The sequence below is a fragment of the Danio aesculapii genome, chromosome 8, assembly GCF_903798145.1.
Source record: "Danio aesculapii chromosome 8, fDanAes4.1, whole genome shotgun sequence".
Taxonomy (NCBI): Eukaryota; Metazoa; Chordata; class Actinopteri; order Cypriniformes; family Danionidae; genus Danio; species Danio aesculapii.
In genome coordinates, this window is record NC_079442.1 from 36,714,810 (window position 1) to 36,742,808 (window position 27,999).

A 27,999-nucleotide genomic window follows, 5' to 3' on the forward strand; every position below is an offset into this window, starting at 1 on the left:
CGGGGAGTGCAGCTGTAGACCAGGCGTAGTTGGTATGAAGGCAGTCGGAGGAAGAAACAAATCCAACCAAGAATCCAGCTTCAGAGATGGATCCACAGCAGACACAAGTCAAAATTGGCAATGAATAAGAGGACAGAACAGAGCTTGACACAACAGGACTACACAGGAAATGACCACTGACTAGCAAGTTTATATTGAAGCTTCAGACATTTATTGCAATTTAATTACATAAATCTCCAATGAGTAATTAGCTTTTATTTTAATGTATCATATACCAAAATTACATACAATCTAAATGAATTTACAGATACAGGGAAAGCAGGTTTGAGTTAAGTCAGATTTAGTCTTCGCATACTTAAATTACGAGAAGAGAAAGAAGAGGTCCTGTAGTTGTGGCGTTGCTCGCTGTAAAATGCAATGTTAAACTTATTGTCCTAGCGTCAATAATAACTGTACAAAATAAAGTTCTTTCAATTATAAGCATGATCTATTTTCTAAATTATGGACATACTGTGTTTTGAAGTACTATAGTAAATATAGAGTAGTATAATCCATACCTCATCTAATTCCTTCAATAGATCAGGAATTACAGCAACACTGATTTGAGGTGAATTCAACAACTGAAAACATTCTGAAAGACAAGTTACCCAAGTAATCTGAAAACAACAGTGAGTGCTTAAACAATAGTTTTATGCAATTTATAATTAAAATCCAGAAATTATCAATAGATTACCTCGATGTGAAAATAGCAAAGAAAAAAATATGGATTTTAAATTCAAACATCAAAATAGCAATTAAGACAAGCAGATCTTTATATTGATATCAATATTAACTAGGTATATTAACATCAACTTACATACTTTAATCTATAGGGATAGATCACCCAAAACTGACAATCCTGATCCTGTCATTTAGCCTCATCCTTTACTTGTTCCAAACTTGTTTAGCTTTTTTTTCTGCTGAAAAATAAAGATATATTGAATAAAGCTGGAAAACTGTAACTATTGACTTCCATAGTGTTTTTCCTACTATAAAAGCAAATGCTTACAGAACTAAGATTATTCCTTTAAAAGTCTCTTTAGTGTTCAACAGAATAAAGAATCTTAAAGGTTTGGAATCACTTAATATTTACAGGGTAAATAATTCGTGAATACATTTTCATTTTTGAGTGAACTGTCCCTTTAACGGGACGCTAACTGCACACAGGTGTTTTGTATTTAAAAGTCAGCTCGTGTGTTTTGTAAAAAGTATCCATAACTGACTGATCACGATCAATATGGAAAAAAACTGAACTCCAAAAACAGTATTGTCCATTCGACTAAAGACAAGGGGTAGGTAAATTATCAGGAAATGTTTTATCGAGAGATTTAACATAATGATTTTAATGTTGTCGCTTTCCGTGAACGGAGGGCTGAAATGTTACTCGCTCGTAATAACTTCATTATGGCTTTTTTGTGCGTGTAATGTTTGAACAGATTGTTGTCGAAATCGTAGGTTTGTTTGAATATTCACAATTTACATATCATATTTAGCAAGAAGAAATAAAGCAATACTCACGTCTCCTCGGTCGTTGATGAATGAGACGACGGTCTGTTGATATTTAAACAGATTCAGCTGTGACGGGTAAATGTTGTACAGTGGTCGTCCACGGCACCTAAGCACAATTTAAAACACGCGGCCCTCATGATGTTTAAATGGAAACATTATGACATTGTTGTGACAACCTTTAGCAACAACGTAGAATCCTCAACCTTTTTGCAAGGTTGGTACAACGTTGTAGAAAGGTCGCTACATTGAGACAACGTTGTGTATTTGTTGGGAAGTAACAATTAGCCCCGTGGTATTAACATTCTAAAATGAACGTATTTCAATATACAATTTACCACTGTTATTGAAGACTTGATATCCGTTAAAAAAAAATGAAGGAGAACTTTTACAAAAAGAATCCTTTTACTGACCCAAGACCCGCCCATTTACCCATCATATTAACCGCTCAGATTCTAGTCAACTGTGATTGGTCCTGGCTGCTTAGCGTTGAGAAAAGTAACAATTACCCCGTGGTATGTACTTTCTAAAATTAACGTATTTCAATAAACAATTCACCGCTGTTATTGATGACTTTACCCCTTAATCAAGGAGAAATTTTATGAAAAAAATAAAAACCCGTTTACTGATTCAAGACCCGCCCATTTAACCCATCACATTAACCGCTCACATTCTATTACAATGAAGACTGACGTCGCGTTTCAGTTGCGGCCTGTCATCGGTGAGGCTTGGTTGTGCATCTGTATGGACGCTGCAGTTACATCCCATAGCTCAATGTTACATCTTTTACAAGCTACATATTTCCGTCGGCACCGATGTTTTCCTTGGTAATCGTGTCATCACTCCTGGCTGTTTCGGCTAATGCGGATTTTTTCCAATTCGAAAGCATCTCCAATGTTTCTACCTATTATTTCAATTACATCTATTGCAATATTTGGGAAGGCGACTGTCAACCACATCAGGATGATGCGACTCAACAAGGTAAAGACAATATAAGTTAGATGAATATTGACGGATAATGCTTTCATAATGATAAAAGGTAGTTTTTAATAATGTAAGCAAGTATTGTGTAGAAAACCAGACTCTTGCGTTCATTTTGTTGGAAATTCCAGCCAATAATTAACATAAAACTGTATTATGATACTGTGTATGATCATATAAATGTTAAACAATAAATGCATTCTCAGTTGTAACATTTTTGTAACAAGTTATTTTGGCTTCACTTTTGTTTATTTCTGATCCTCTTTGAAATGCTGGAGAGTTGGCAGTATTTGCAATGGTTGTTATTGAATGCAGACGTACAGTATGTAACACATTCTGCTCTCAGTGCCTACTGGGGACGTTTGGTCAGGGTTTCCCCAGTACTACACTGGCATACTGACAGCCTGGTACTGCAGCGTGGGTCAGTGCTGCGATTCAGGAGACTGCAGGATCACAAATAACATCACAGGTAAAGCCATCAGCATTAATGCATTCATTGTTTTAAAGCAATTTAATAATTTTACAGTTGTTGTTTGAAATAATCTGAAAATGTGCTGAATCAATATTTAATATATCCCATATAAATACATTTGATCTCCATTTGGTGCCTGTCAAAATGAATGTAATATAAAACATGCAAAATGCAATTTAAAATATATACTGTTTTAAATTTCTTTTGTAAAAGTGTTTTAAAATCACATCAGTGTAAAAGATATTTATAAGAAAAAATATTTTTATAAGAAAAAAAAATCAAAAAAATTATTCTAACATAATAAATATGTATAAATAAAAGTGATCATAAATGTAATACTGAATCCATAGTAGGGTTGCATGGTTTACCGGTACTATGGTAGTATCATGATACTATGGCTCCAATATACAGGTGGTGCCACTGTAGTTTGTAAACGGTTGTATCGTCATTAACGATCTGTCTACAATACATAATGTTGCATGTGGAAAAGTCACTAAATGCTCACACATTTGTGCAGCAAAAAAAAAAAAACCAAAACATTTTATTTTAATAGTCTATAGAGCCTTCTAAGGTTGCAAAACTGCAGAATTCGCACCTTTTATGGTAGCATATTGCATATTTTCAGATGCTTCAGTTTAATCTAAATCCGTTCATTTCTGCTCCTGTCAATATGATTTAATAGCTACAACACCTTGGACTACTTTGGATTCTCACCGGATAAGACTGAAAGAAAAAATAATATTAGATGAAAAACCTAAAATAGCAACAGGAAACATTGAAACAAGTTTTGACCACTTTATATAGCCTAAGTTTGTTTATAAATGCTCTTTTAGTAATAAATTTCGTTTGGTATAATTTGTATCTTTAATGTATGGTGGCGTAGTGGGTAGCATGTTCGCCTCGTCCAAAGACATGTGGTACAGGTGAATTGGGGATGCTAAAATTGACCGTAGTGTATGTGTGTGAATGAGTGTATATGAATGTTTCCCAGTAATTGGTTGCAGCTGGAAGGGCACCCGCTGCGTAAAAACATATGCTGGAAAAGTTGGTGGTTCATTCCGCTGTGGCGACCTCAGATTAATAAAAGGACTAAGCCGAAAAGAAAATGATTGAATGAATGAATTTTAATGTATTTTATAAATTTCTAAGCAATTTAGTAGTTTTGATCAGGACTGAGGTTGATTAACGAAATTATGCAAAGAAAATTGAAAAAAAAAATAATCTGATGCATTTTTACAGCAGTTTATTACCCAGATTTGTCACCAAAAATCATTGCTAGCTGAAACAGAAAACATTATGGCCAAATTAAGACTCAAAATCACCCCAGAGTGGATGAAAACATCCCCGACAGCACACAAGGGTCCAGGTTTTTTGAACAGAAAGCAGGATATTAAAATTGTAATGTATTACAATAGTACATTGTTTTATGTTCAGGATTGGAGCGAGATCTCCAGCTGAAGCTCCACGGGCAGCATCTGGCCCAGTCTGTGGTTCTGAAAGCGATTCAAGGCTTCATCAAAAACCCTGAGTCCAACAAACCTCTGACTCTGTCCTTTCACGGCTGGTCTGGGACAGGCAAGAACTTTGTGGCCCGGATAGTGGCGGACAACCTGTACCGGGACGGTATAAAGAGCGAATGTGTGCGTTTGTTCATTGCCCCATTCCACTTCCCACATGCGAGGTTGGTGGACGTGTACAAGGTGAGCAAAGTTTCATCGCTTGACATCCACATCACTGTCCAGGTCAACCGATCTCATTCAATAGTGCTCTGTTGATTTAATCCACTGTGACAGACACATTTGTAGTCTTTAATTTCAGTATATTCTTAACCACCATTGCAATGTTTTCCTAGTACTGTCATAATTCAAGCATTTGGATATATTTAGATTAAAAAAAAACTGCAATGCAGTCCGTTTAGGCAGAGGTCCAATACAATCATTATTTGGGTTTCTGGGGAACATTATGCAATTCAGCCTTGACATAACTGGATAGTTCAACACCTGATTCAGCGAACATAGTACAACTGATTGCTTCCCGCTCGAATTTTTGAAATCTGCACGTAGTAGTCACAATAAATGGAGATTTATCCTTTTCTCAGTGAATATAGACAATATACAGTAGTCAATATTTAAAGTGGATCAAAAAAGTTTTTCAAAATGATCCTTAGGCAAGAATGGGCACTGTTTAATAGTTTTAGGACAACTGTGAAGATTTTTTTTTTTAACCACTTCAAGTGTTGAATAGTGTATGTTGTTACATATTTACAAAATGGTTTAATTACACATTTATATTCAATAACGTAAGAGTGGTGTGACCTAACATCTTTAACATAAAGAACAAAAAACATAAATATTTAAAGGAGGTGCTGCAAATAATAAGTACAACTAGGGCTGCGTGATATTGGAAAAATTGGACATTGTGATATTTCTTTTGCCGCTATATATTGCGATATGAATACAATTTCACCAGATAGCTTTCAAAAATTCTTTTTGAAAAGAATTAATTTAGATTTATTTGGGATTATTCTGGAAGATTATGAGATTGTTCTGGAATATTATCGGGAAGATTGAAGAAAAATACTTTATATCACATTATTCAGGTATAGAATGTACAAACACTGCAACAACACTGACTGTACAACAAGATGTAGTTATTTATACAATCAAACACTGTATAGTCTTCATTGTATAAATAATTCAATAAATACATCTTTATTAGAGTTACAAACAGTACAATTTCATGTGCCTGAATACAGTCAGAGGCCTTAAAAAACAGATGAAGATGATACGCTTTCAGTTCATTATGGTTAAACCAAAAATCTTGTGTGTTCTAATCTGTGGCTTCTGCTCAACCATAATCCCAACATACATTGCATTGCACTTCCTGCGACGTGACTATTGCGGATGTGCATATTGTGGGATCGTTGCTGAAACGTTATATTGTGCAGCTAATTACAACCTACCACTTAATTCAGTTAACTTGAGTTTATCTTGTATACCATTGCCCTCCTTTATTGTTCTTTCCTGTTTAATAAATGTAATTTATATTCTCTCCAAACATATTAAAAAGAGAGTTCAACTTCATCCAAAATGAAAATTTACTCACTATTTACTATTTCACCCTCAAGTAGTTGGTCCAAACCTTGAGTTTATTTTGTTGAACACAAAGGAAGATATTTTGAAGAAAGCTGAAAACCTGTCCCCATTGACTTTCATAATAGGAAAAACAATACTTTTCAATGGTTACTGGTTTTCAGCTTTCTTCTTTTGTTCAACAGATAAAAGTCAACAAATAAATTTTGGAACAATTAAAGGGTAAGCAAATGACAACAGAATTTTCAGTTTTGGGTGAACTTTGGGGTGTACTAATTTTTTAAGTGATACGGATTAATCTCATGTAAAAGCAATACATCAGATTTGCATGAATATCTCATTAGCTGGGTTTCCATCACCTTGTGTTAAAGGGATAGTTCACACAAAACTGAAAATTCACTTGTCTTAACCCAAAAAGAAGATATTTTGAAGAATGTTAGAAACCGAGCGTCACGGTGGTGCAGTGGGTAGCACGATTGCTTCACAGCAAGAAGGTTGCTGGTTCAAGCTACAGCTTGGTCAGTTGGCATTTCTGTGTGGAGTTTGCATGTTCTCCCCGCGTTCAAATGCTAAAATGCTAACTCGCTTCTGGGTTTTTGCATACAAATTGACGTCATAATCGTCCACTCTATTATGCCTGGCTTGTTTACTGTTGGTTACTAGGTTAGCAATACTAAAGTCGGCTGCTCTTACAACTTGATGGAAACGCACCTAATTCATATTTGGGATTTTTTTCTTTCTTTCTTTGTAGAAAAGATTCTCTTTAGTTATAAATCCAAAATCAAACAAAACGTGCTACAGGGGTAATTAATGCGATTTATGTTTACTTGTGAGTTAATTTGGACTTATGTTTTTGCTGCTTAAGATTCTCTTTGGGTTAAAATGTAAACCTGGCTTTTGTATTTCATCCCATAGAAAGTATTAAGATCAAAGAGAGATGGATGTTTCTCTGAGAAATCTGTTGTAAATGTGTTGCTGAATTCTGAACGTCCCACTCAGTGCTGGTATTTGTGAGCAGGGCCAGCTGAGAGAAGCCATTCGAGACATGGTTCTACGCTGCCCACAGACTCTCTTTATCTTCGATGAGGCCGAAAAACTTCATCCGGGACTCATTGATGCTATAAAGCCCTACATGGACCACTACGATAATGTGGATGGGGTCAGCTATAGGAGAGCCATATTTCTGTTCTTAAGGTTGGTATGTGTTTTTTTTTTAAATAGTGGTTGCGTTCACATCTTTTACGAGTTTGATATTTGAGATGTAAAACGCAGAAAAAGCATCTGCATAGAAAGACACTGCAGCGCTGGTGAAGATTGTGGGTGTTTACAGGGGTTTGACGGATAAATGTTGCTAAATTGTTTGTTGTGCCCTGTTTGGTTGGAGCTGCTCCTTTGTTTTTGTTGTTTTTGAGTTTTTAGCCAAATCCAGCACTGAACTGGAAGACATTCTGGAAGCTGTCCTTTGTCAAATGCTAGAGCTGTATATTTTTTATAATTCTCTGGAACATAATTAAAAATAAATTGTAAGCATTTGTCCTTTGGAAGCGAAAATATAGAAACAGCACAGAACAACCTCTGTGGAAATAGCAGCGTTTGGACGGCATTTTAGCTTTCTCTGCTACATTACAGCACTACAGTGCCTCTGGCCTTGCCCCTATTGCTGCGTAGGGTGTATGCTCATGGTGAATTTGCATAACCTGAAGCATTTTTGATCTCACTAGCCTGGATGTATTCTTTTGTAGTCCCCCAACTTTGTTCGCTGTAGGCTTTGCTAAGCTAACTCTGTAAAAGCCAATGTCTCCCTATTTGCATTAGACTTTGAGCGTATTACATGCAGAGATGTTGTTAATTTTCACAAAGCTACATTACACATCAACTATAGTTTGAAATATGATATCGTAGAGGACCACCCTTTTAAATAAGTCGCTAATATAAACATCAAATTATTAATTTTATATTCATATATTTCATTTAATATTACTTCATTTCTGTCTTCATAACAATAACAATATTTCCATTTAAATAACTCTAAGGAATATAACATCTTACAATTTTAGTCTGCTTTTCATCAAATGAGTGCACCCTTGATGAGCAGAAGAGACTTTCAAACGAATGCTTTTTTAAATGTCATGTTTCAGCAATATCGGTGGTGGTGCCATCAATGAGGTGGCGCTGGATTTCTGGCACTCAGGACAGAACAGGGAAGATATTGGCATGGAGGACCTGGAACATCTTCTGCGGGCTGAAGCCATGGAGGCAGAAGGTGCACAGTCAAACACATCATAACACAACTTTTACGTGTAGTTGATTAATATCGTTTCAACATGGCTCACTGGAAAGCTTAATTCTGATTGGTCAATTTTGACATTGTAAAGTATGTTATTCCTAGATAACCTATACCTAGACAACCATTGAAACTAATAACACGACTCATATGGGTACTTCAAGTCATCTTGTCCATTAATTGAGATGCATATTTACTGTATATGCGTACATCTCACACCGCTGTTCTTGACTGTTTAATAATTAGTAGGTTAGTGTATGCTCCATTCAGCATTTGTTTAAGTCAGAGTTTGTTTACATTTAATTAAAAGTTGATACATTATTACAGTTTAGATCAATGTTTTGTGTCTAGCTGTTTTGTTTTTGTAGCCATGTAATAAGCGGAATAATGTACATCTAGGCAGTTGTTTACGCAGAATAAAGCCCTCCGCTTTGTGTCAGGCTGAAGAACAACAAACTGCATAGATGTACATTATTATTCATTGCATATATGATCATAGTTCATTTGTTCACAGTTCTTTTAGTGGCTGTTACTTAATCTTATACTTAATCACACTCAAAGTTGCCATGTATGCCATGTCTGTTTTTACAACTTTATACAGTACCACAAAACCAGTCATAAGTGTACATTTTTGTCAATTTTCTTTTTTAAATTGAGATTTATACAGGGTGAATAAATGATCTTTCAGCTGATGTTTGGTTTGTTAGGATAGTGGTTGAATTATTTTGGTTTAATTGTTTAAGACATGTGAAAGGCAATGTTGGAGAGAGACTATTTGTCCTAGTTTGAGCTGCATTTGTACCTGTGTTATTAGCAGTATTGTCTTAATTGACGGAATTGTGAATGTTGAAAAGTACAGATTTTAATCCATTATGCCATTCCTTCTGGAAAGGAAATCAGTGGTAATAGTTTTCATTTTCAGTGTGATAATGATCTGCTAATTGGGGTGAAATCCTATTTGGGGAAAGAAAACAGCTGATGAAACACAGACAGTCATAAAATGGATTCCACAGGGTCCATACCTGAATATTATAAAGACAGTAAGAGATCACCTGGACAGAAAATAAAAGATAAGACTCTAAACCTAAAGAAGAACTCTGGAAAGGGCTAAATGAAGCCTGATATTACACATCAATACATTATTTCAGAAAATATCCAGACAATTGAAACAGTTTAAGCTGTTCTTTGTGCCAAGGGAAGCCACATTAAACACAGACTTTTGCTTGAAGAGGAAATGTTGTGCTGTTTTTGTACATATTTTCTGTTTGTTTTTAATAAAAGAACTGACTAATTGTGTACTGTGCAAAAGTATACCAACAAAGCTTAGGACTTTTGCACAGTATGTCTGTTTTAACCTATGACATTCTCGCTAAACATCTGTTCACCTTTGCAGGAGGTTTTGCACAGAGCGAGCTGATGTCAGGCCATCTGATTGACTTCTTTGTACCGTTCTTGCCGCTGGAGTACCGTCACGTGAAGCTATGTGCCCATGACGCGTATGCAGCTCGTGGCCTTCAGCCGGACGAGGGAACGCTGGACGAAGTGGCCAAAGCCATGCTGTATGTTCCTAAAGAGGAGAAACTCTTCTCTGCACAAGGCTGCAAATCCATCCCCCAAAGAATCAACTTCTTTCTACCGTAACGGCATTAAAGAAACACACAACAACACACTTGAATGGAGCAGAAATGACTGCTGATGCCTGAAATGCACATTAAACAACATTGACAATGCAAGCGAAAGAAAAAAAAGTGGAGTTTCAATCTTACACTCTTGACAGAAACAGAGGGGCTTGTTCATAGCAACCCCTTCTTTAATTATATTTTTAAGAACTTTTTATCTACACTACAGTTTACATGCATTGATGTGTACTTAAGCAACAGAACCTCTTTAAAAATTGTGCATTTACAGTCATGTACTTAAAGTGGAGGCCTAGCAGCCATAGACACAACAGTATATTTATTTTTTACTTTCAAAGTTGATGGAATTGTTGTTTGCAACCATACATAATATTTATTTTAAGTTAAACCAGATATTCTAGATTATAGGTCTCAAACTGGATTCCCGGATAGCTGCAGCTCTGCACAGTTTAGTTCCAACCCTGCTTCAACACACTTAAGCTGCGGGTCACACTATAGTTGGAGCATGCGAAATTCTGTAGTACGGCGCTGCGAAAAGGGGTGGGATTAAACAAGATGATTAGACATTTAAAAAAGGTGAGCGATTGGTCCATATTTTAAATTGAACTGCGAAACTTGACGCACGAACTTGCGTTTCCCGTCTGACGCATTCGCCTGCGTATGAATGGAAGTCAATGGGGAGAAAAGTGCAGTGTGTCCGCAGCTTAAAGCTACAGTCACACTGGGCTTTGTGTGTGCGAAATTCTGTCGTACGGCGCTGTGAAAAGGGGCGGGATTAAACAAGATGATTAGACATTAAAAAAAGCGAGCGATTGCTCCATGCTTTAAATTTCTGTCCAGAGAGGTCGTGTTTTGATCCTCGATTGGTCTCACGCAGTCAAGTGATGCGGTTTTGCAGGTCAGAGTTCATCAAGCTTGAACTTTGCACCGCAGCGAACTGCGAAACTTAACGCAAGACCCCGCGTTTCCGGTCTGACGCATTCGCGTGCGTATGAATGGAAGTCTGTGGGAAGAAAAGTCAAATGTGACTGCAGCTTTACTTGTAGGTTTCAAACAAGCCTGAAGGACTCAATTAGTTTGATCAGGTGAGTTTAATTATGGTTAAAGCTAAAGTGTGCAGAGCTGTGGCCCTCCAGGAACTGGATTTGACACGTGTTTTAGAACATAGGTCTCAAACTGGATTCCTAGAGGGCCGCAGCTCTGCACAGTTTTGCTCCAACCCTAATCAAACACAGCTGACCCAAATAATCGAGGTGTTCAAAAGAGTCTCCAACACCTTGATTAGTGGCATCAGCTGTGTTTGATTAGGGTTTGAGAAAGCCTGCAGAGCTGCGGCCCTCCAGGAATCCAGTTTGAGACCTATGTTCTAGAAGTACATACGAATCAACTGGATCTGCTAGGCTTCCGATATTAGTATATTATTGCGAAAGCATTTTTTCACAACTAAAAGACCATTTTAAATTATATTGTGTGTCGCTACATTTTATGTTCACCTGAAATATGTTTTTGAAGTTGCTGTTTCAGAACTTTTGGTTCATCTTGGCTCTTTTCAATAGTCATCGTCTGCATTAATTATCACATTTCATAAAAATCTTGTGTTTGATTTATGTATACTTGTTTGTGTGTTGAATTGTTGCTGGGGTTTTTTACTGGCACACTACAGGTTAAATGTTTTGCTTTGTTTTTTCATTGATGTTTGTATTTTGAACACATTCTGACATGAAAATGTGGAAGTGGTGTAATAGCCGGGAAAAAGGTGAATATATGTTACTGAAATGTAAATGCAGGTAGAAAAAGTGAGAGTGGTAAGCCTGACAAACATGACACTAAGGGAATTACATTAAATATGATGCGTAATGTAATGCACATTTTCATATGAACACGTTTTTCTGTAGTTTGATGATTTATCACATTAACCTTCATTGCACAAGACTGGACAAGCATCTTCAATCATTTTTTATAAGCAAAACTATTTATTTTGGGGGGGGGGTTTGACAGCCAAAGCAGGGGTGCCGCTGGGCGGGGGAAAGTTAGGATGATTCTAAGGGCCCACACCATTTTGGGGCCCCCAGTGATACTATTAGGGGCCCACCAGAACCACCATGCTCTTCACTTTTCACGACACCAACGAAATGTTGTCATAGCCCCGTACCCGCCAGCAGCACCCCTGGCCCAAAGTGTCACTTTTAACGGTTTAAGATGTGCTTGAACAAAACTAAAGGTCAGTGTTTGGTCTTTATTTTTACGTCACCAGCTAAATATACTTTGGTGAAGGTTTAATAATTTAAGACTAGTAATGCTGAATGGGATTGGACATTTAGTTGCTTGTCCTCAGCATTTCAGCTAAGGGTTTGACCTAGTTTTATCTGTTATTTTTGGCTGACAAGATAAAATTCTACATTACTATTTCGAATTACGAACACTGACACCAGGGGGAAATGCGCAAATGATCCTGCTTCAGATATTTGTCTTCAGAGAAAGAAATAAATGTTAAATGTGCCAAACTTTTAAAACATTTACTTGTTCTATATTTATTTTAACATCTTGCTTGGTTTAATAAATTGCAGTGGAGTAAATCACCTGTGTAATCTTGTTCTTGATCCATTTCTATAGTAAATTATGATCCTGTTATTGTGATCAGTAGATACATGTGGACAAATCTGCTTAAACTAGCACATATTACTTAACTTTACTTTTATTGTCCACAAGTGGAAATTTATCTTTGGCTTCACCACACAACCACATCAGCGTTCACATTACACCCATCACAGAAAAAAACAGGCAACAAAAATACATTCAATGTCATCACATTAAAAACTCCATTAAAACCCTATTCGCACTAAAAACCCAGTATTTAAAATTCTAATGGAAGTCGGCACAAAAGACATTTAAAACGCATTTTTTTTACTTAAGGTTGTCTGAAACGTCTTTTTGAGGGGAAGAGCTGAAATTTTACATTTAAAGGATGGGAACATTCTTCAATAATGACAAGAGCTTTCTGTTTAATCCTGATTAAATAAATTGAATCTAGTTGTCTTTGTGCTTTACCTACAGTTGCACTGGCAATTTGGGATTTACTACTCAACATAGCTTTTCCTTAATTGTCAACAGTCCATACAATCATGTTAAAAATCATGTAAAAACACTTTCAACCAAATTCTTGTTTACCATCTCCAGAATATCTTGACACACCAAACTGTTGTAACCTCCTAATGAGATATAATCTCTGCATTGCTTTTTTAAAGAATACACTCTACATTTGCAGCAAATGTCAATCCACTATCAATAAATGTTTCTAAATATTTAAAAAACATCCAACTGTCTTCATTTCATGTGCCTCAAGGACCAGAGGTTTCAACCCTTGAGTAAGAACTAGTTTATTTCTGCTAATTATCATCTGCTTGGTTTTATAAGAATTTATCTCCAGTTAACTCCTTTTACTTACATCAGATTTGAAGCAAATTTATATAACTAATAGTACAATGTATCTCCCTCTGCTCCTGATTTATTTAACACTAACCCTAACTTTAACAGTCTACTTATAATAATGAGAATTAGTTGGCATGTAGATGCAATGTAACTTATATTCAACAAACAGACCATCAAAATAAAGTGTGACCTGATTAATATATTTAAATTGAATAATCGACATGTTGATCGAATATTGAACTCACTGATTCGTTTACATAACTTGCTAAAACGAGTGAATAGTTTACACGTTGAACAAAGAGCTCAAAATAGAACGTTAGCACTGTCGCCTCACAGCAAGACGGTCACTGGTTCGAGCCCCGGCCGGGTCAGTTGTTGTTTCTTTTTTCGCATGGATTTCCTCCGGGTGCTCCGGTTTCCCCACTAGGTGAATTGAATAAGCTAAATTGGCCGTAGTGTATGTGTGTGAATGTAAATGTGAGAGTGTGTTTCCCAGTGCTGGATGGCACCCGCTGCATAAAACACATTCTTGATAAGTTGGCGGTTCATTCCACTGTGGAGACCCCTGAAAAATAAAGGGACTAAGCTGAAGGAAAATGAATGAATGAAGAACAGACAGCATGTATGAATGAATGAATGAATGAATGAATATTAACAGTGTAATTGTATGAGAATTTCACAAACATAAACAAACTGTAAACAAGAAAATAAACACGCAAGATAACGTAGCTAACAAAAATAGAGAAAAAGCAGAATATATAGTATAGTAAAACTGGAATATTTTAGTAATAGGCAATACTATCAACATTAAAGACGCACATAACAGCTGAATTCGTGTTTTGAACCTGTTCATTGAACCGATTCACGGAAATGAGTCTTTCCATCACTAGTGCCTGCCAAACGCGTGGTCAGCTGGCATTGGCCAGGAAGGAAGTTCCACGGGACTCCGCAGATGATCTGATTGGCTGAGCGGCGTGACGCTGTCGTCTCCTGGTGCCGTCCAATCAGAGCCAGCCATCTGTTTCCAGCCTAGAGGCGAGACTGTGCGAAAGATAGCAGTGAACGGTGATTTCTGCAGGCATGTGAAGATCCAAACAGACCGCATCATTCTTGCAAGTCTCATACTTCTTATCAAAACATATTTTCTCAATATTTTACTATTCTACGTCCCTGAAAGCGGGGTATATTTTAGTGCAAAGATGACTGCGTTATCCCTACTGTTTATGGCCGTGTCCGTCGCTTTAATAACCGCAGAGTCCAATGTTTATTTCCGAGAGCAATTTGAAGACGGAGGTAAGATTATAATCATCAGGCTTTCTGAATAATGTCTATGTGCTGTAGTCAATAGATATAATTTCTGTGTGGAGTCACCTAATGTTATGCCTTTTCTAATGGCCTGCCAGTAATTATGTTGCATCCATTAAATAAGGTTCATAATAATAATGATAATAATAATAATGATGATGATGATGATGATAATAATAATGATTGTGATAATTAGCATTTTTTTTCTTTCTTGGTTTAAATTGTTTAGTCAAAATAGTCAATGCAGCAATTGTGAATGACCGTCAATACAGCAAACGTCCTTGATTAAATCAAATTTTGCTCATAATTATGTATATTTGCATGCTAATAACGCTTTTAACTTCATATCCGTGTCATTTCAGACAGCTGGAGGAGCCGATGGGTGGAATCCAAGCATAAGACCGACTATGGGAAGTTTGTGCTTTCTGCAGGCAAATTTTATGGCGATGCCGAGAAAGATAAGGGTGAGTGTCGCTCTATTTATTAAAGCCATCCGATCACTGATGCCTGTTAGTTTGAATGTGTGGTTTCATCTGTTTTGCATTGTTTTACGCACTAAATAATAAGCGGATGGAGGGGCTACTGTATGTGACGTAACACCCTCTGCTCTAGTGACCCTCAGACATGTTTCACCATCTGATATTTACTACGTTTCAAAACATTACAGAGCCACGTGTGCTGTAGAGTCCACTAGCCCTAGCACAGAATACATCTAGTAGAATTTGTTTACACAGTTCAGCTTGTTTTGTCAAAAATGAGGCATGTGTACTTTAACATGTGTACATGATTCATCACTTATTGGAAGGCTGCATTAAACCCAGATATGAGTGTTTTGTGGTTTTAAATAGGGCTGATGATATTCTAGTGTACTCCTACTGTAAATAGGACTGCATGATATATTGTTTAACAATCGATATAACAATGTGTGTGTCAGCAGTAGTCACATCGCAACAAATGCAATGTTGAGTTGGGATTATAGATGACCAGAAATCACAGGTCAAAACGCACTATATTTGTGGAGACACTGCAGAATTGAGCCATAATAGAGTCAAAGTTTATTATCTGCATGTGTTTTAAGGCCTGTGACTATGTAAGCATTTTAAGATAGATTGATGCATTTTAGTAAAGCATAAAGAAGTTTAATAAACATTAATATGATTTATTTATTTATATGATGGAGGCTATGCAATGTGACTTTTGTATTTGATTATTTAATTTCTATACCTGAAACTTTTATTGTTTTTTTTCACTTCGCCAATTAGTGAAGTTTTTTTTTCCCCTCTCTGCTGTCGCCACTGGCTTGCATGGTTTGGGATCTGTAGAGCTGCGCATCGTTGGATTTGCTCTTCAGTGTTTGGACTCTCAGTAGTCATATTTAAACCACAGCACAACTGAGCTAAACTGAACTGAACTTAAACACTACAAATTGAACTACACTGTTCCAATTTACTATGAGCTTTTATGTGAAGCTGCTTTAACAATCTACATTGTAAAAGCGCTATACAAATAAAGGTGAATTGAATTGAAACTGTTACTCTCTTCAGAAAACCACAGAGCACAGTTTATTTTACTTAAAAATTAGCTCGATTGTGTTTATTTATGATTGTAGTTTGTTTATTATGCATGTAATAAATTACCTAAAATGTATATTTACCTTTCATTCCCCTACAAAATCATCCCGATTAATCTCAAGTAATGACTTTGCAAATAGAGCTCTTTAAGTCATCTAGTGAAATTCTATCGCAATACGTATCGCAGAGAAAAAAAATATCGTGCCAAAATTATTAATGTTTTTTGTAATGTCAGATGCTCTCTAAATTGAAAATGTTGCATTGGAATATTTTACAATGCCTCCTTGTAGCAGTTTTCATCTTATATGTGCATTTGTTGTTCATTATGGCCATTTTAAATGTACTTTTAACTTCTATGCAGTCAATTTAAACAGTAATACATAATGTAGGTTATGTTGTGCATAAATTGAATTATTCATAAATGCATATACTAAATCTCTTTTCCTTGCCTTAAAATTGCACATTGTTTTAAAGAAAACATTAGGCTGAAAGTAGAATTATTTATTCGCAAGTGGAATATATAATTTTCAGTTATTAATTTTATTAATTAAAAGCAGCCCTAAAATAATTACTTTGGTATTATTTAATCCCATTGATTAAATAGTCAAATGATTATTTGTTTATCAAAATAATTGTTAGTGGCAGCCTTGCTCGTCAGATGACTTAAAGTATACATGAAGTCAAAACTAACCATATTGATTTTGTTAGCTCTCATTTCTAGTGTTTTGGTGAACAATTAATCTGTGCATGTCATTCACGGAAAAAAATAGTTTGCCCTTGTAATCTTGAAATGCGCTTCCTGTTTGTTTTCAGTTAAATTCTCAGATTAGGTCTGTCTTAGGTTTTGGGCGTGGCTAACATGTCTAACCACACCCCTCCGACTGACAGTGTTTACAACAAACAGAAATAGTGAGGAGGAGGCGTCTGTTAGATGGTAAAAGCTCTGAATGAAAGGCCTACTTTTACATCATCCAATCAGCTCGCAGTAAAAAAAACAAGCCATGCCCACTGATTTCTCCTTTAATATTCTGCTTCTCTATGAACTGTCACAATATGAAAAAAGCAGCTTCCCGTTCATGTGGACATTTGCTAAAAAGTTGTGATGATGTTTTGCTAATACTCACATATCTTCTTGTAATCTTGCAGGTCTTCAGACCAGTCAGGATGCTCATTTCTACGCGATGTCCGCTCGCTTTGGTGATTTCAATAACAAGGATCAACCTCTCGTGATCCAGTTCACTGTAAAACATGAGCAGAGCATCGACTGTGGTGGAGGATACATCAAACTTTTCCCATCAGACCTCAAGCAGGAAGACATGCACGGAGACTCTACATATAACATCATGTTTGGTCAGAACTTAATCTGTCTATAGGCATCTTAAATCTGAAACATGCATCAAAATATTTTGGAGGATTTGGGCACCCCTAATGTCATCTTATCTCTTTCAGGTCCTGACATATGTGGCCCCGGCACTAAGAAAGTACATGTTATCTTCAATTACAAAGGCAAAAACCATTTGATCAACAAAGATATTAGATGCAAGGTAATCCTATTTATTTTCTGTTGCATAATCCACATTAGCACTAGTACTGCAATCTCATATCCCATGCATTTTGTCATTTAGGATGATGAATACAGCCACCTCTACACGTTAATTGTCAATCCAGACAACACATATGAAGTCAAGATTGATAATAAGAAGGTCGAATCTGGATCTTTGGAAGAAGACTGGGACTTCTTGCCTTCCAAAAAGATCAAAGATCCTGAAGCCAAAAAGCCTGAAGACTGGGACGAGAGGGAGAAGGTTGATGACCCTGAAGACCTGAAACCCGAGGTAAGGACAGTGTCCATAAAACAAACATGCCCTCACTTTTGTTTATCACATAACAGATTAACTGCTTAAATAAGCCAATATTTGGGCTAAACACGCACAGGTCATCAACTATATTGTTGCATACACTGCATTTCCAAGCCCTGTTCTGAAATAATGTATGAAATGTATTTCTTCATTGCTAATACAGTCTACGTGTGTTTGCATAGGAATGGGACAAACCTGAGAACATTCCTGATCCTGATGCCAAGAAGCCTGATGACTGGGATGAAGAGATGGATGGAGAGTGGGAACCACCAATGGTCACCAATCCTGATTACAAGGTACTCTTATTTCTTTAATTATGGCTCTTTTTAGGGTTTTCTGTTCTTCGGTACCAGTTGGTAAGGTTTATTTCCTGCTAACATTTGAGCACTGTTGAGCTTGTTCTTAAACGCATCTGATTGGCCATTGTGTTCATTGCTCAACAAAGTGCAAACACAGATACTGGAGTGTTTGAAAGCTACGTCTATCAGCTAACATATACTAAACTATACACATAAGACAGCCTATACAAGTGACGCTGGCCAATCAGCAATGTTTAAAGTGGTAGTTCACCCAAAAATGAAAATATGCTCACTATTTACTCACCCTCAATTGGTTCCAAAGCTTTGACTTTCTTCCTTCTGTAGGAAAAACTATTGAAGTCAATGGTTACTGGTTTCTAGCTTACTTCAGAATATCTTCTTTTGTGTTTGAGTAGGTAAGGTAGTAAATTATCACAGAATTAAAATTTGAGCGTGAACTTTCCCTTTAAAAACAAGCATAACAGTGTTCAAATGTTGTCTGGAAATGGACGTTTTTAAAATTTTGGTATCGATTGGTGCTGAAGTTGATACTTTTGACAACCGTACCTCACTTTGTACAGCACTATGATTTCCGAGATGCAAAAACTGCAGAATCTAGATCTAAAATCTGAATTTGATGCATAATTGTTGCAGAATTTAGTAATTGTTTAAATGAATACATCAAAAGTAATTCTGTACACGTAATCAAATCACAGTATATCAATATAATAAATGGTATCGATATCAAACTACCAGATACTATTAAAGTTTGAAATATACATTTTCTGCTTGTCTGTGCAAATGAATGGTACGTTTTGGTTTATTACACATACTTACTGTAAGTGTGTGCATGATACTCGATAATACTATTTGAGGGCACATGATATATTTTAAAATGGAGTCCAAAAAAAATTGAAAGGGATGGAAACTAGGAAAAATAATGGTCTTAAGTTGCTGAGGCTTTTATTTCAGTATGTTGATGTACTTCCAACTGAAACAGTATATTGAGTAGGAGGCGGGGCTTGCCTTTTGCTCATCATCATAGGCGTGTGGTTAAGAATATTGTGGTTGCTGAAGCTGTTAAACTGACGTCAACATACAAGTGCAGAAGCAAATGGCTTTCATTGAAGATTACCAATACGCCAAATTCACACCGGGTGTCAGCGTCAACGCTTCCCATTCACTTCGAACGGGTGACGTCCAATGTTGCTGAACTGAATTGTGGATCCGTGATGCTTGCTGCAGAAGTTGGGACTTTCTCAACTTTTCAAGCACCAATTCAAGCGTCAGCCAATCAGATTGCTTTATGCAAATTTCCCAGCTCAGACAGTGGCTAATTGCAGACTAATTTCATAGGCTGATGCTTCAGACACGCCCTCTGTCAAGCATTGAAGCTGAAGCCTTGTGTGAATCAGGTGAAACTTTTTTTGGTGGATTAACTTGCACAGATTAATTGTTCACCTAAAGAATAACAATCTGTGTATGCAAAATAAACAGAATTTTCATTTCACACAAAAGTAATTTTAAAAAAAGTTTTGAAAAAAGTAGAGCAAATTTTATAGAGCCATGCCTTTATTTCTACAGTTTAATTTTGATATAACAGAAGTAGCGACAGATCTTTATTTTACCGTTGGAGTAAAGTGTAAAATGGCATCTTGATTCTGTTTATTCATCTTTAATGGATTGATTGTTGGATGTAGGTTCATCTGAATGTGAGCTTCAGTTTGATTTTGGGGAAAAAAGGGGTGCAGTTTGTGTAAATGATAGAAGTCTTGATTGGAGAAAAGTGTTTTTAAAAATGAATCATTCTCAATAAAATCATTATGCATTTAGAAAATTAATCCAATTAATCATCATTCTACATCAAGTTCGATATATTGTACAAACATTTTTTTTTGTCGAGGGCTGCACAATATATAGTTCCAGCATCGATATCGCAATGTGAGCATTTGCAATAGACACATCGCAGGATCTGAACTGTAAAGTCCGGATTATAGTTGACCAGGAGCCGCAGTTAAAAAAGAAAACCATGATTTATTGTAACTCTACAAATTTACCAAACATTGGATCATTTGCATATATTTTTAAGGTCTCTGAGTGTGTAGGCTTTCCAAGCCATTTTAAGCATTCAGGGACAACAATTTATAATGTTTGTAACTTAAAGAAAGATTAATGAAGTCTATATAGGTTTACTTTACATTTGATCATTCAATTCATTTGCCTGAATATGTCTAGACTCTATATTTTAAAAATATAAAGCACTGTTTTTATTTGTATCATTTACTGTATTTAGCAATGATTATGATTGGTTTATTTCATTTTGTGCAGATGTACTGGCCTACTAAATTGTCTCAATTATTCTAAAAGGACAAATTCTTTCCAAATAGAGCCATTAAAGTCCTCTGGTGAAATGATGCTCAATATTGCAATGTGTATCGCAGAAAAATAAAATATTGAAATGTCAGTTTTTCTCCCAAAATCATGCAGCCCTATTTTTGTCTGTGTTAATACTGGGTTGTTTGCTGTTTGAGTTCCCAAATTGAATTTTGAATCTCTTGAAGGGTGAGTGGAAACCCCGCCAGATCGACAATCCTGCTTACAAGGGGAAATGGGTGCACCCTGAGATTGATAACCCAGAATACACTGCTGACAGCGAGATCTATAAATACGACAGCATCGGAGTGATCGGACTAGACTTGTGGCAGGTAAATTAGCAGATTTCTTCCTTTACATCCCAAAGATCGTTACATTTTTAATAAGTCTTTATTGACTCTTGTGTTTTAATTTCATTAGGTTAAGTCTGGCACCATTTTCGACAACTTCCTAATTACCAATGACCCCAAGTTGGCAGAAGAGGTCGGCACTGAGACTTGGGGAGCCACAAAAGTACACAATTTTCCTATTATTATTATTATTATTATGATTATTATTATTATTATGATTATTAACCACTATAAATAATTGTCCGTTTAATTGTAGTAACTCTTCTATTGTTGTTTAAGGATGCTGAAAAGAAAATGAAGGAAAGTCAAGAAGAGGAAGATAGAAAGAAACATGATGAAGAGGAAAAGTCAAGAAAGGAGGAGGCAAAGGAGGAAGAGGAAGAAGAGGAGAAGGAAGATGAAGAAGAAGACGAGGAGGAAGAGGAAGAAGAGGAGGAGGAGGAAGAGGAAACAGACTCTAAACTCAAAGACGAGTTGTAGATTTCAACAGGATCTAATGAAGAACGCCTCATGACTGATGGGGTACAGGAAAGAGAACTGGACTTATGCTGGACATTCCTTTATTTTTGGTTGTGTGATGGATTCTTCTGCTGTTTTTTTTTTTGTCCCTTTTCACTACTACAAACCTATTTATAAATTAACTTTGTCATAATTTTCATTCTTACTTTGTCAAGTCTCCAAACATTTCAGTCAGGGAGAGTAAAAAGGGAGCTAACGTGACCCAAGAGACCCACGCCTGTATGTAATATCGTAGGAATTCAGCGCTCTTGTTTACAAATGATATCAGATATCCTGCTTGCTAAGCAATTCTGTTACACGAAACTTGAATCATAACCATCATCAGCTGGTAGCTACAATTCTCAGATTACCTCAAGCTACATTTACTTTTTGTTAATAATGTAGAGAAGTTTTGAGGTACTTTTGCCACTGTTTGTTTCTATTTTACAGCTGTTACAGAATATAAGAAAGTGGTTTAGATAGACGCCAACTCCTCTACAGCATTTCGGCTTGGCAGTTGTGTAAGTGTGTGTTTGTCTTAAAGAGAAAGATAGAGAGAGTTCTTATCAATTCATAACTTTATACTCGCTCTATCAGTCTAACTGTAATCAGGTTTAAACAAATCTTTGTCATGGTTTCCTGAAAACACAGAAGATCTCACAAGCTCTGATCAACACAAATCAAAATATTCACTTACCTGCTTTGCTATAAGCATTAAACTGAAGAATTTCCACATCCTACTGATTTGAATGTTTGGTTAAAGCAAACCAATATCAACAATTGTTCCTCTGAATCTCTTCAGATCTCATATGTTTACTTTGAGTTTATTTAGCAAATGTGGCAATCAGGGAATCTGTGGGGTGATGAGAAACTCAAAGCTTGTAAGATTCCAAGGGTGTTGGAAAGTTCCCCATTGGTTCTAGTACCATGTCTGCTCTCCAACCCATGCTCTAGCCATTGTGAAGATTGCACTGCTGTACTGTTTCGGTCAGATACTTCTCCAAGCAAAATAGATTGTGACCTTTTTTTTTTAAAAGATATATTTTGTACTTTTTGTGTTCTGAAGGATGTTCCTTGACATTGAGAAAGAAAAGCTCTGGTATGACAGTTGTTGTCCCAATAATAAAACTACAAAAAGAGTAAGAGACCCAACCTAAGTGTCTTGAATGCTTATTTATTTGTAAAAAAAACATTAACCAAATAAGCTATGCCCAAACGTATTCGTTCATTCATTTTCTTTTAGTCCCTTTATTAATCAGGGGTTGCCACAGAACTGCCAACTTATCCAGCATATGTTTTACACACCGGCTGCCCTGCCAGCCGCAACCCAGCACTGGGAAACACCTATACACCTGCATTCACAACCACACGGTCGCATGTCTTTGGGCTGTGGGGGAAACTGGAGCACCCGGAGGAAACCTACGTACTGGGTTGCAGCTGGAAGGGCATCCGCTGCGTAAAACATATGGTGGAATAGTTGGCGGTTCATTCCGCTGGGGTGTCCCCTGATCAATTAAGGACTTAACCCGAAGGGATATGAGTGAATGAAGATTGATGAAAGTTAAGACGATTAGAGTAGTAATTCAAAACTAGATTAAAAGTGGATTTTCTCACATAATCGCTAAATGATGGTGATGTCAGGTGACAATAATTGTAATATTTTACTAAATGAAAAGTTTACATTCCGTGTTTTATTGCAGTATTTAAAATAAATCAGGTAAACAATATGATTTTACAAACCCATATAAAAATAATATAGTTTTTATAGTAAAGACTAGTACTTTTATCAACAGTAGCATTTATCAGCAAACTGTTGTAAATAAAGTGTAATAATGATTCGAATACACTACAGTATTTACTATAGTGGCAATATATTTTTTTTCCTGTGGTAATGGCGTGTATGTCTTGCTGGATGGATCATATTAAAAAAGCAGAATATTTGAAATTAATTTATTACATGTTATTTAGGTCAATACATTTCCGTTTTGTAGGTGCGTTTGTTTCACTTGTTGTGCTTCTTTATTTAAATTAATTATCCATTTAAACAGCTTTTATCCTAGCTGTATAAACAATCTATAGGACAAAAGCTGTTTTAAATGGATAATTACTTTGAATTGCATTAGTTTTTATGTCATTTGCATTCATCTTCTGACATTTGTCTTTAAAAGTAAACATGTGCAGTGAGCGGTGATGCGTGTTTGTGGGTTTGTTGTAGTGGTGTTATTGTGATTGTTCTCAGCTGTCCAGCGATTTGATTCAACTACAATACAGTCGATAAAATACGCTGTCATTACATCTCAGTGGTTGATGGCGAAATCCGAAAATCCTGTTATAATGGTTGACCAATACCAGCTCAAACCTCGAAATCCGAGCATCGAAGACGGAGCAAGAGTTAAGATGAAGACGGAGTCCTCTTTCATAAAATTAAGACCTTTAAGTAGCAGCCATGGTGAGTTTTTGTGATATGAACGAATATTCAGGCATTTCCCCGATTAGAGGTTAATTAAGCCCCCTTTCCATCAAGTTTTTCCAAGTACACTAAAACATTTTTTTTCCGTTTCCGTATTTTGTCATTAACAAGTGTTAATTTACGGTTGTGAATCGCATTATGGGACGTTGATTTCGTCTCTGTCGACTTTTGATGTTGAAAATTCAACTCTACAGTTTAACAAAGTGACATTCTAGTAGTTTAAAGTAATATACTGTACTTAAATGGTTTGTTTCCTCAAATGGTTTGAGTTACCTTAGCTTATTGGGTTTTACATTGTAGTGTAGAGCTTATCAATTAATTAATTAATTTCAGCCTTTCTTGTAAAAAATACATTTGAAAATTCATGCATAACAACAATAGCCGAATTAGTATTAAAATTAATTATAATATGGTCCACTTTTGGTGTTTCACATCTTTTTATTGGTCATTTTTTGTTTCAAAACTAAGGTCCAAGATTTAGAATAAAAGTTACTTGTAAAATCTTCTCTTAAAAACAATACAATACTGAAAGATGACTTCACTTATGTCAGATTTTATGTTTTTGTTTTTTTTTTGCACAACTGTATGTTGGACTATAACATACATATATTTGTATATTTGAAAAATATTTGTTAGCATTGGGAAAAATTGCTAGCTGAAGTCACATAGGTCTTAAAGCCTTTCTATTTTCACTATTTATATTCACTATTTATGATGGCATAGCAGTCAAAATAGGACAATTGAGCTTATATATATATATGGCAAATTCTGGACCATACATCATTAATAGTGAAAATCAATAGTTAAAATAGAAAAGCTTTATTATTTCAGGCCCCTCCTGGTTACGGGCCTGAAATAATAATACATAACCATGCAAAAATACATGGTTAAAGTATGCTATAGACCATTTCAATGTGGTCATGTCGTTGGCCGATGAACATTTCCTGCTTGTTATCATACTAGTTCATAACTGTAACAACAGGCAATTCAATCATATCTTCACGTTAGAACAGCTATCATAACATTATTTATCAATATGTGGACATTTTTTGATCCTCTGAAGTTATGAAAATTAAAAATGTAAAACAAGAAATAGATTAAGACCGTTGTTATTTCTTACATTTCTAAAAATAGTCTAAAGCAAAACTATGGGTTTACACAGGGGATGGATAACAAATATATGTTTTTAATTTCTTCTCAAATGACTGTAATCATTTCTCTTTTAACAGATGTGAAGAACAAAAAGAAGAAAAAGAACAAACTGGCACGTTTTTTTCTATCACTTTGCAAGATGTGGTGTCTGAGATCCTCTGAAGGTAAATGATTGTCAATGCATAGATATGTTATAAAGATATTAATAAACTTCAGCTTTACTTAACCCTTACCTGGAGTTTAAGGTCTCCTTGAAAATGACTGTACAATGTGTAAACTGCCATCATTTCTCCTTTAACAGATGGTGAAAATGACATCACTGTTGAAGAAATAATGAAAAAGGGGTGGATGGAGGAAGGGGTGACCATGAAGAATGAGATCATGGAGAAAGGGAAAGAGGAGACAAAGGTGGAGGTGGAAAAAGAGATGGAGGTGGAGGAGGAAGAAAACATAAAGGAGGAGGAGGAAGAGAATGTGAAGGTGGAGGAGGAAGAGAACGTGAAGGTGGAGGAGGAAGAGAACGTGAAGGTGGAGGAGGAAGAGAACATTAAAGAGGAGGAGGAAGAAGAGAATGTGAAAGTGGAGGAGGAAAAGAAAAGGGATGTTGGTGAAACAAATGAGGGTGAAAAGAAGGAAGAGGAGGTGAAGAAGAAGAGGAGGAGGAGGAGGCAAAAGAAAAGTGGGACAAAAGAGGACACTATAAAGGAGGAGGTGGAGATGAAAGTGACGGAGGATAATAGCATGAAGGAGGCGGAGGAGGAAGAGAAAATGGACGCTGAGGTGATAAAGGAGGCTGAGAAGGAGGAGGAGGAAGTGAAGAAGAAGAGGAGGAGGAGGAGGCAAAGGAAAAGTGGTACAAAAGAGGACACTATAAAGGAGGAGGTGGATGAGAAGGAGGCAGAGGAGGGAAAGAAAATAGACACTGGAGTGATAAAGGAGGCTAAGGAGGAGGAGGAACAGTTGAAGAAGAAGAGGAGGAGGAGGAGGAAAAAGAAAAGTGACAGTGAAGAGATGAAGGAGAGTCTGAAAACGGAGGAGCAGATGAAAAGAAGAAGAGGAGGAGGAGGAGGAGGATAAAGAAAACTGGCACAAAAGAAGATGTCCAGAGCAGACCTGAGGAAAGTTTGCTGAACGAAAACAAAAGGATCATTTTTTATTATTTACAGATTTGAAAAGCTTAATAAAAAAAAAACTGTTGAAAAAAAAAACTGTTTATTTCTATTTGTTGTGTTTGTCTGCTCAATTGTCTGTTAAAAGTGTTGAATTTTGTGTCAGGAGTTGAGTTGGTGACTATATTGTTTCTAAAAAAACGATAAACACATGTTGCTAAAGTATGAACACATATACTTTATGAAATGGCCATGTTGATAATGTATCTTTGAATACAAAACTACAGTGTGGCATTACCAAATTGTCATGTTGAGAAATGACTTATCAACATGAACACAAACATCACAAGCTTTGTATGAAATGTTGTTTTTAATGACCCAATTGTGAAATATTTTAAAGCCGTAGAGTAAAGGATTTCATTTATTTTTAATCTGAATTACAGAAGAGGCCACTTTCCCCCCTTTTTCTTATAAGTGGAAACAAAAATGTTGAGTGTAGAAATGCAAATAGTAAAATTTAGATTGGACAGTAAACAGGTCTTGTATTTGGCTTATTCAGTGATCAGTACTCAATGTGACCATATTGCAATTAATTTAGTTTACAACCTTACCATTTAGTTGTTGTTTTTTTATTTTATCTATGATTACTTTTATATTATTATTATTATTATTATTAGTAGTAGTAGTAGTAGTAGTAGTAGTAGTATTAGTATTATTAATAATTTTACTCTTATTCAGATTAAGCCCCCATCTAAAATATAAATAGAATCTCCCTGCATTATGTTTATTAATTTATTATTACAGATGAATTGAATTTAATTGAATTTTCCTTTAGCTTAGTCCCTTATTTATCAGGGGTCTCCACAGTGGAACGAACCACCAACTATTCCAGCATATGTTTTGAAATGGATGCCCTTCGAGTCGCAATCCAGTACTGGAAAAGACCAATACACTCTCATTAACAATTCACCTTTAGCAAATGTCTTTGGACTGTGGGGGAAACCGGAGCATCCGGAGGAAACCCACGCAAACATGGGGAGAACATGCAAACTCCACACAGAAATGCCATCTGGCCCAGCTGGGACTCGAACCAGCGACCTTCTGTGAGGTGACAGTGCTAACCACTGAGCCACCATGCCACCTCATTTATTATTATTATTATTATTATTATTATTATTATTATTATTATTATTATTATACGCTTATTAGGTTTGAGCCCTCTAAAATAAAAACCCTACAATTTCCCCGCCTTATAATAATTATTATTATTATTATTATTATTATTATTATACCCTTACTGGAGTTGCCCCTGCCTGATGGTCTCATGAATTAAAAATATCCATAATTAAATCCAGAAGGATCACCGCCTCTTCCTCTCCTCATCCAATTATTCCCTCTCCGTGTTTTATTTTATGTCATCCTAATCCACTAAGAACTGAATTCCAGTGTCTAGTTTTGTAAGGCACTGGAATCACCAACAGATCCACCGAAAATGCACCGCCGGGTTTTGTTTTGCTCTGCTCCACAGAGGACTCCAGTGCCAGGTTTTGTAGCATCCCTATATTGCCCATTG

The 27,999-nt window shown here is 36.1% G+C and overlaps 2 protein-coding genes across 2 annotated transcripts; both read left to right on the top strand.

Annotated features, from left to right (window-relative positions):
* The first annotated feature begins 1,470 nt into the window (after positions 1 to 1,470).
* Positions 1,471 to 12,587, top strand: tor3a (torsin family 3, member A). The gene is made up of 6 exons (XM_056463877.1): positions 1,471 to 2,526; positions 2,873 to 2,995; positions 4,433 to 4,698; positions 7,109 to 7,284; positions 8,229 to 8,353; positions 9,768 to 12,587. Exons 1-6 carry the CDS (start codon positions 2,361 to 2,363, stop codon positions 10,013 to 10,015), a joined length of 1,104 nt encoding a protein of 367 aa, XP_056319852.1. The 5' UTR covers positions 1,471 to 2,360; the 3' UTR covers positions 10,016 to 12,587.
* A 1,879-nt stretch (positions 12,588 to 14,466) lies between these two features.
* calr (calreticulin) lies at positions 14,467 to 22,847 on the top strand. Its single transcript, XM_056463878.1, has 9 exons — positions 14,467 to 14,733; positions 15,108 to 15,209; positions 17,463 to 17,666; positions 17,766 to 17,860; positions 17,942 to 18,151; positions 18,358 to 18,471; positions 21,036 to 21,179; positions 21,268 to 21,360; positions 21,477 to 22,847. The coding sequence occupies exons 1-9, from the start codon at positions 14,640 to 14,642 to the stop codon at positions 21,675 to 21,677; spliced, it is 1,257 nt and encodes a 418-aa protein (XP_056319853.1). The 5' UTR covers positions 14,467 to 14,639; the 3' UTR covers positions 21,678 to 22,847.
* The last annotated feature ends 5,152 nt before the right edge of the window (positions 22,848 to 27,999 follow it).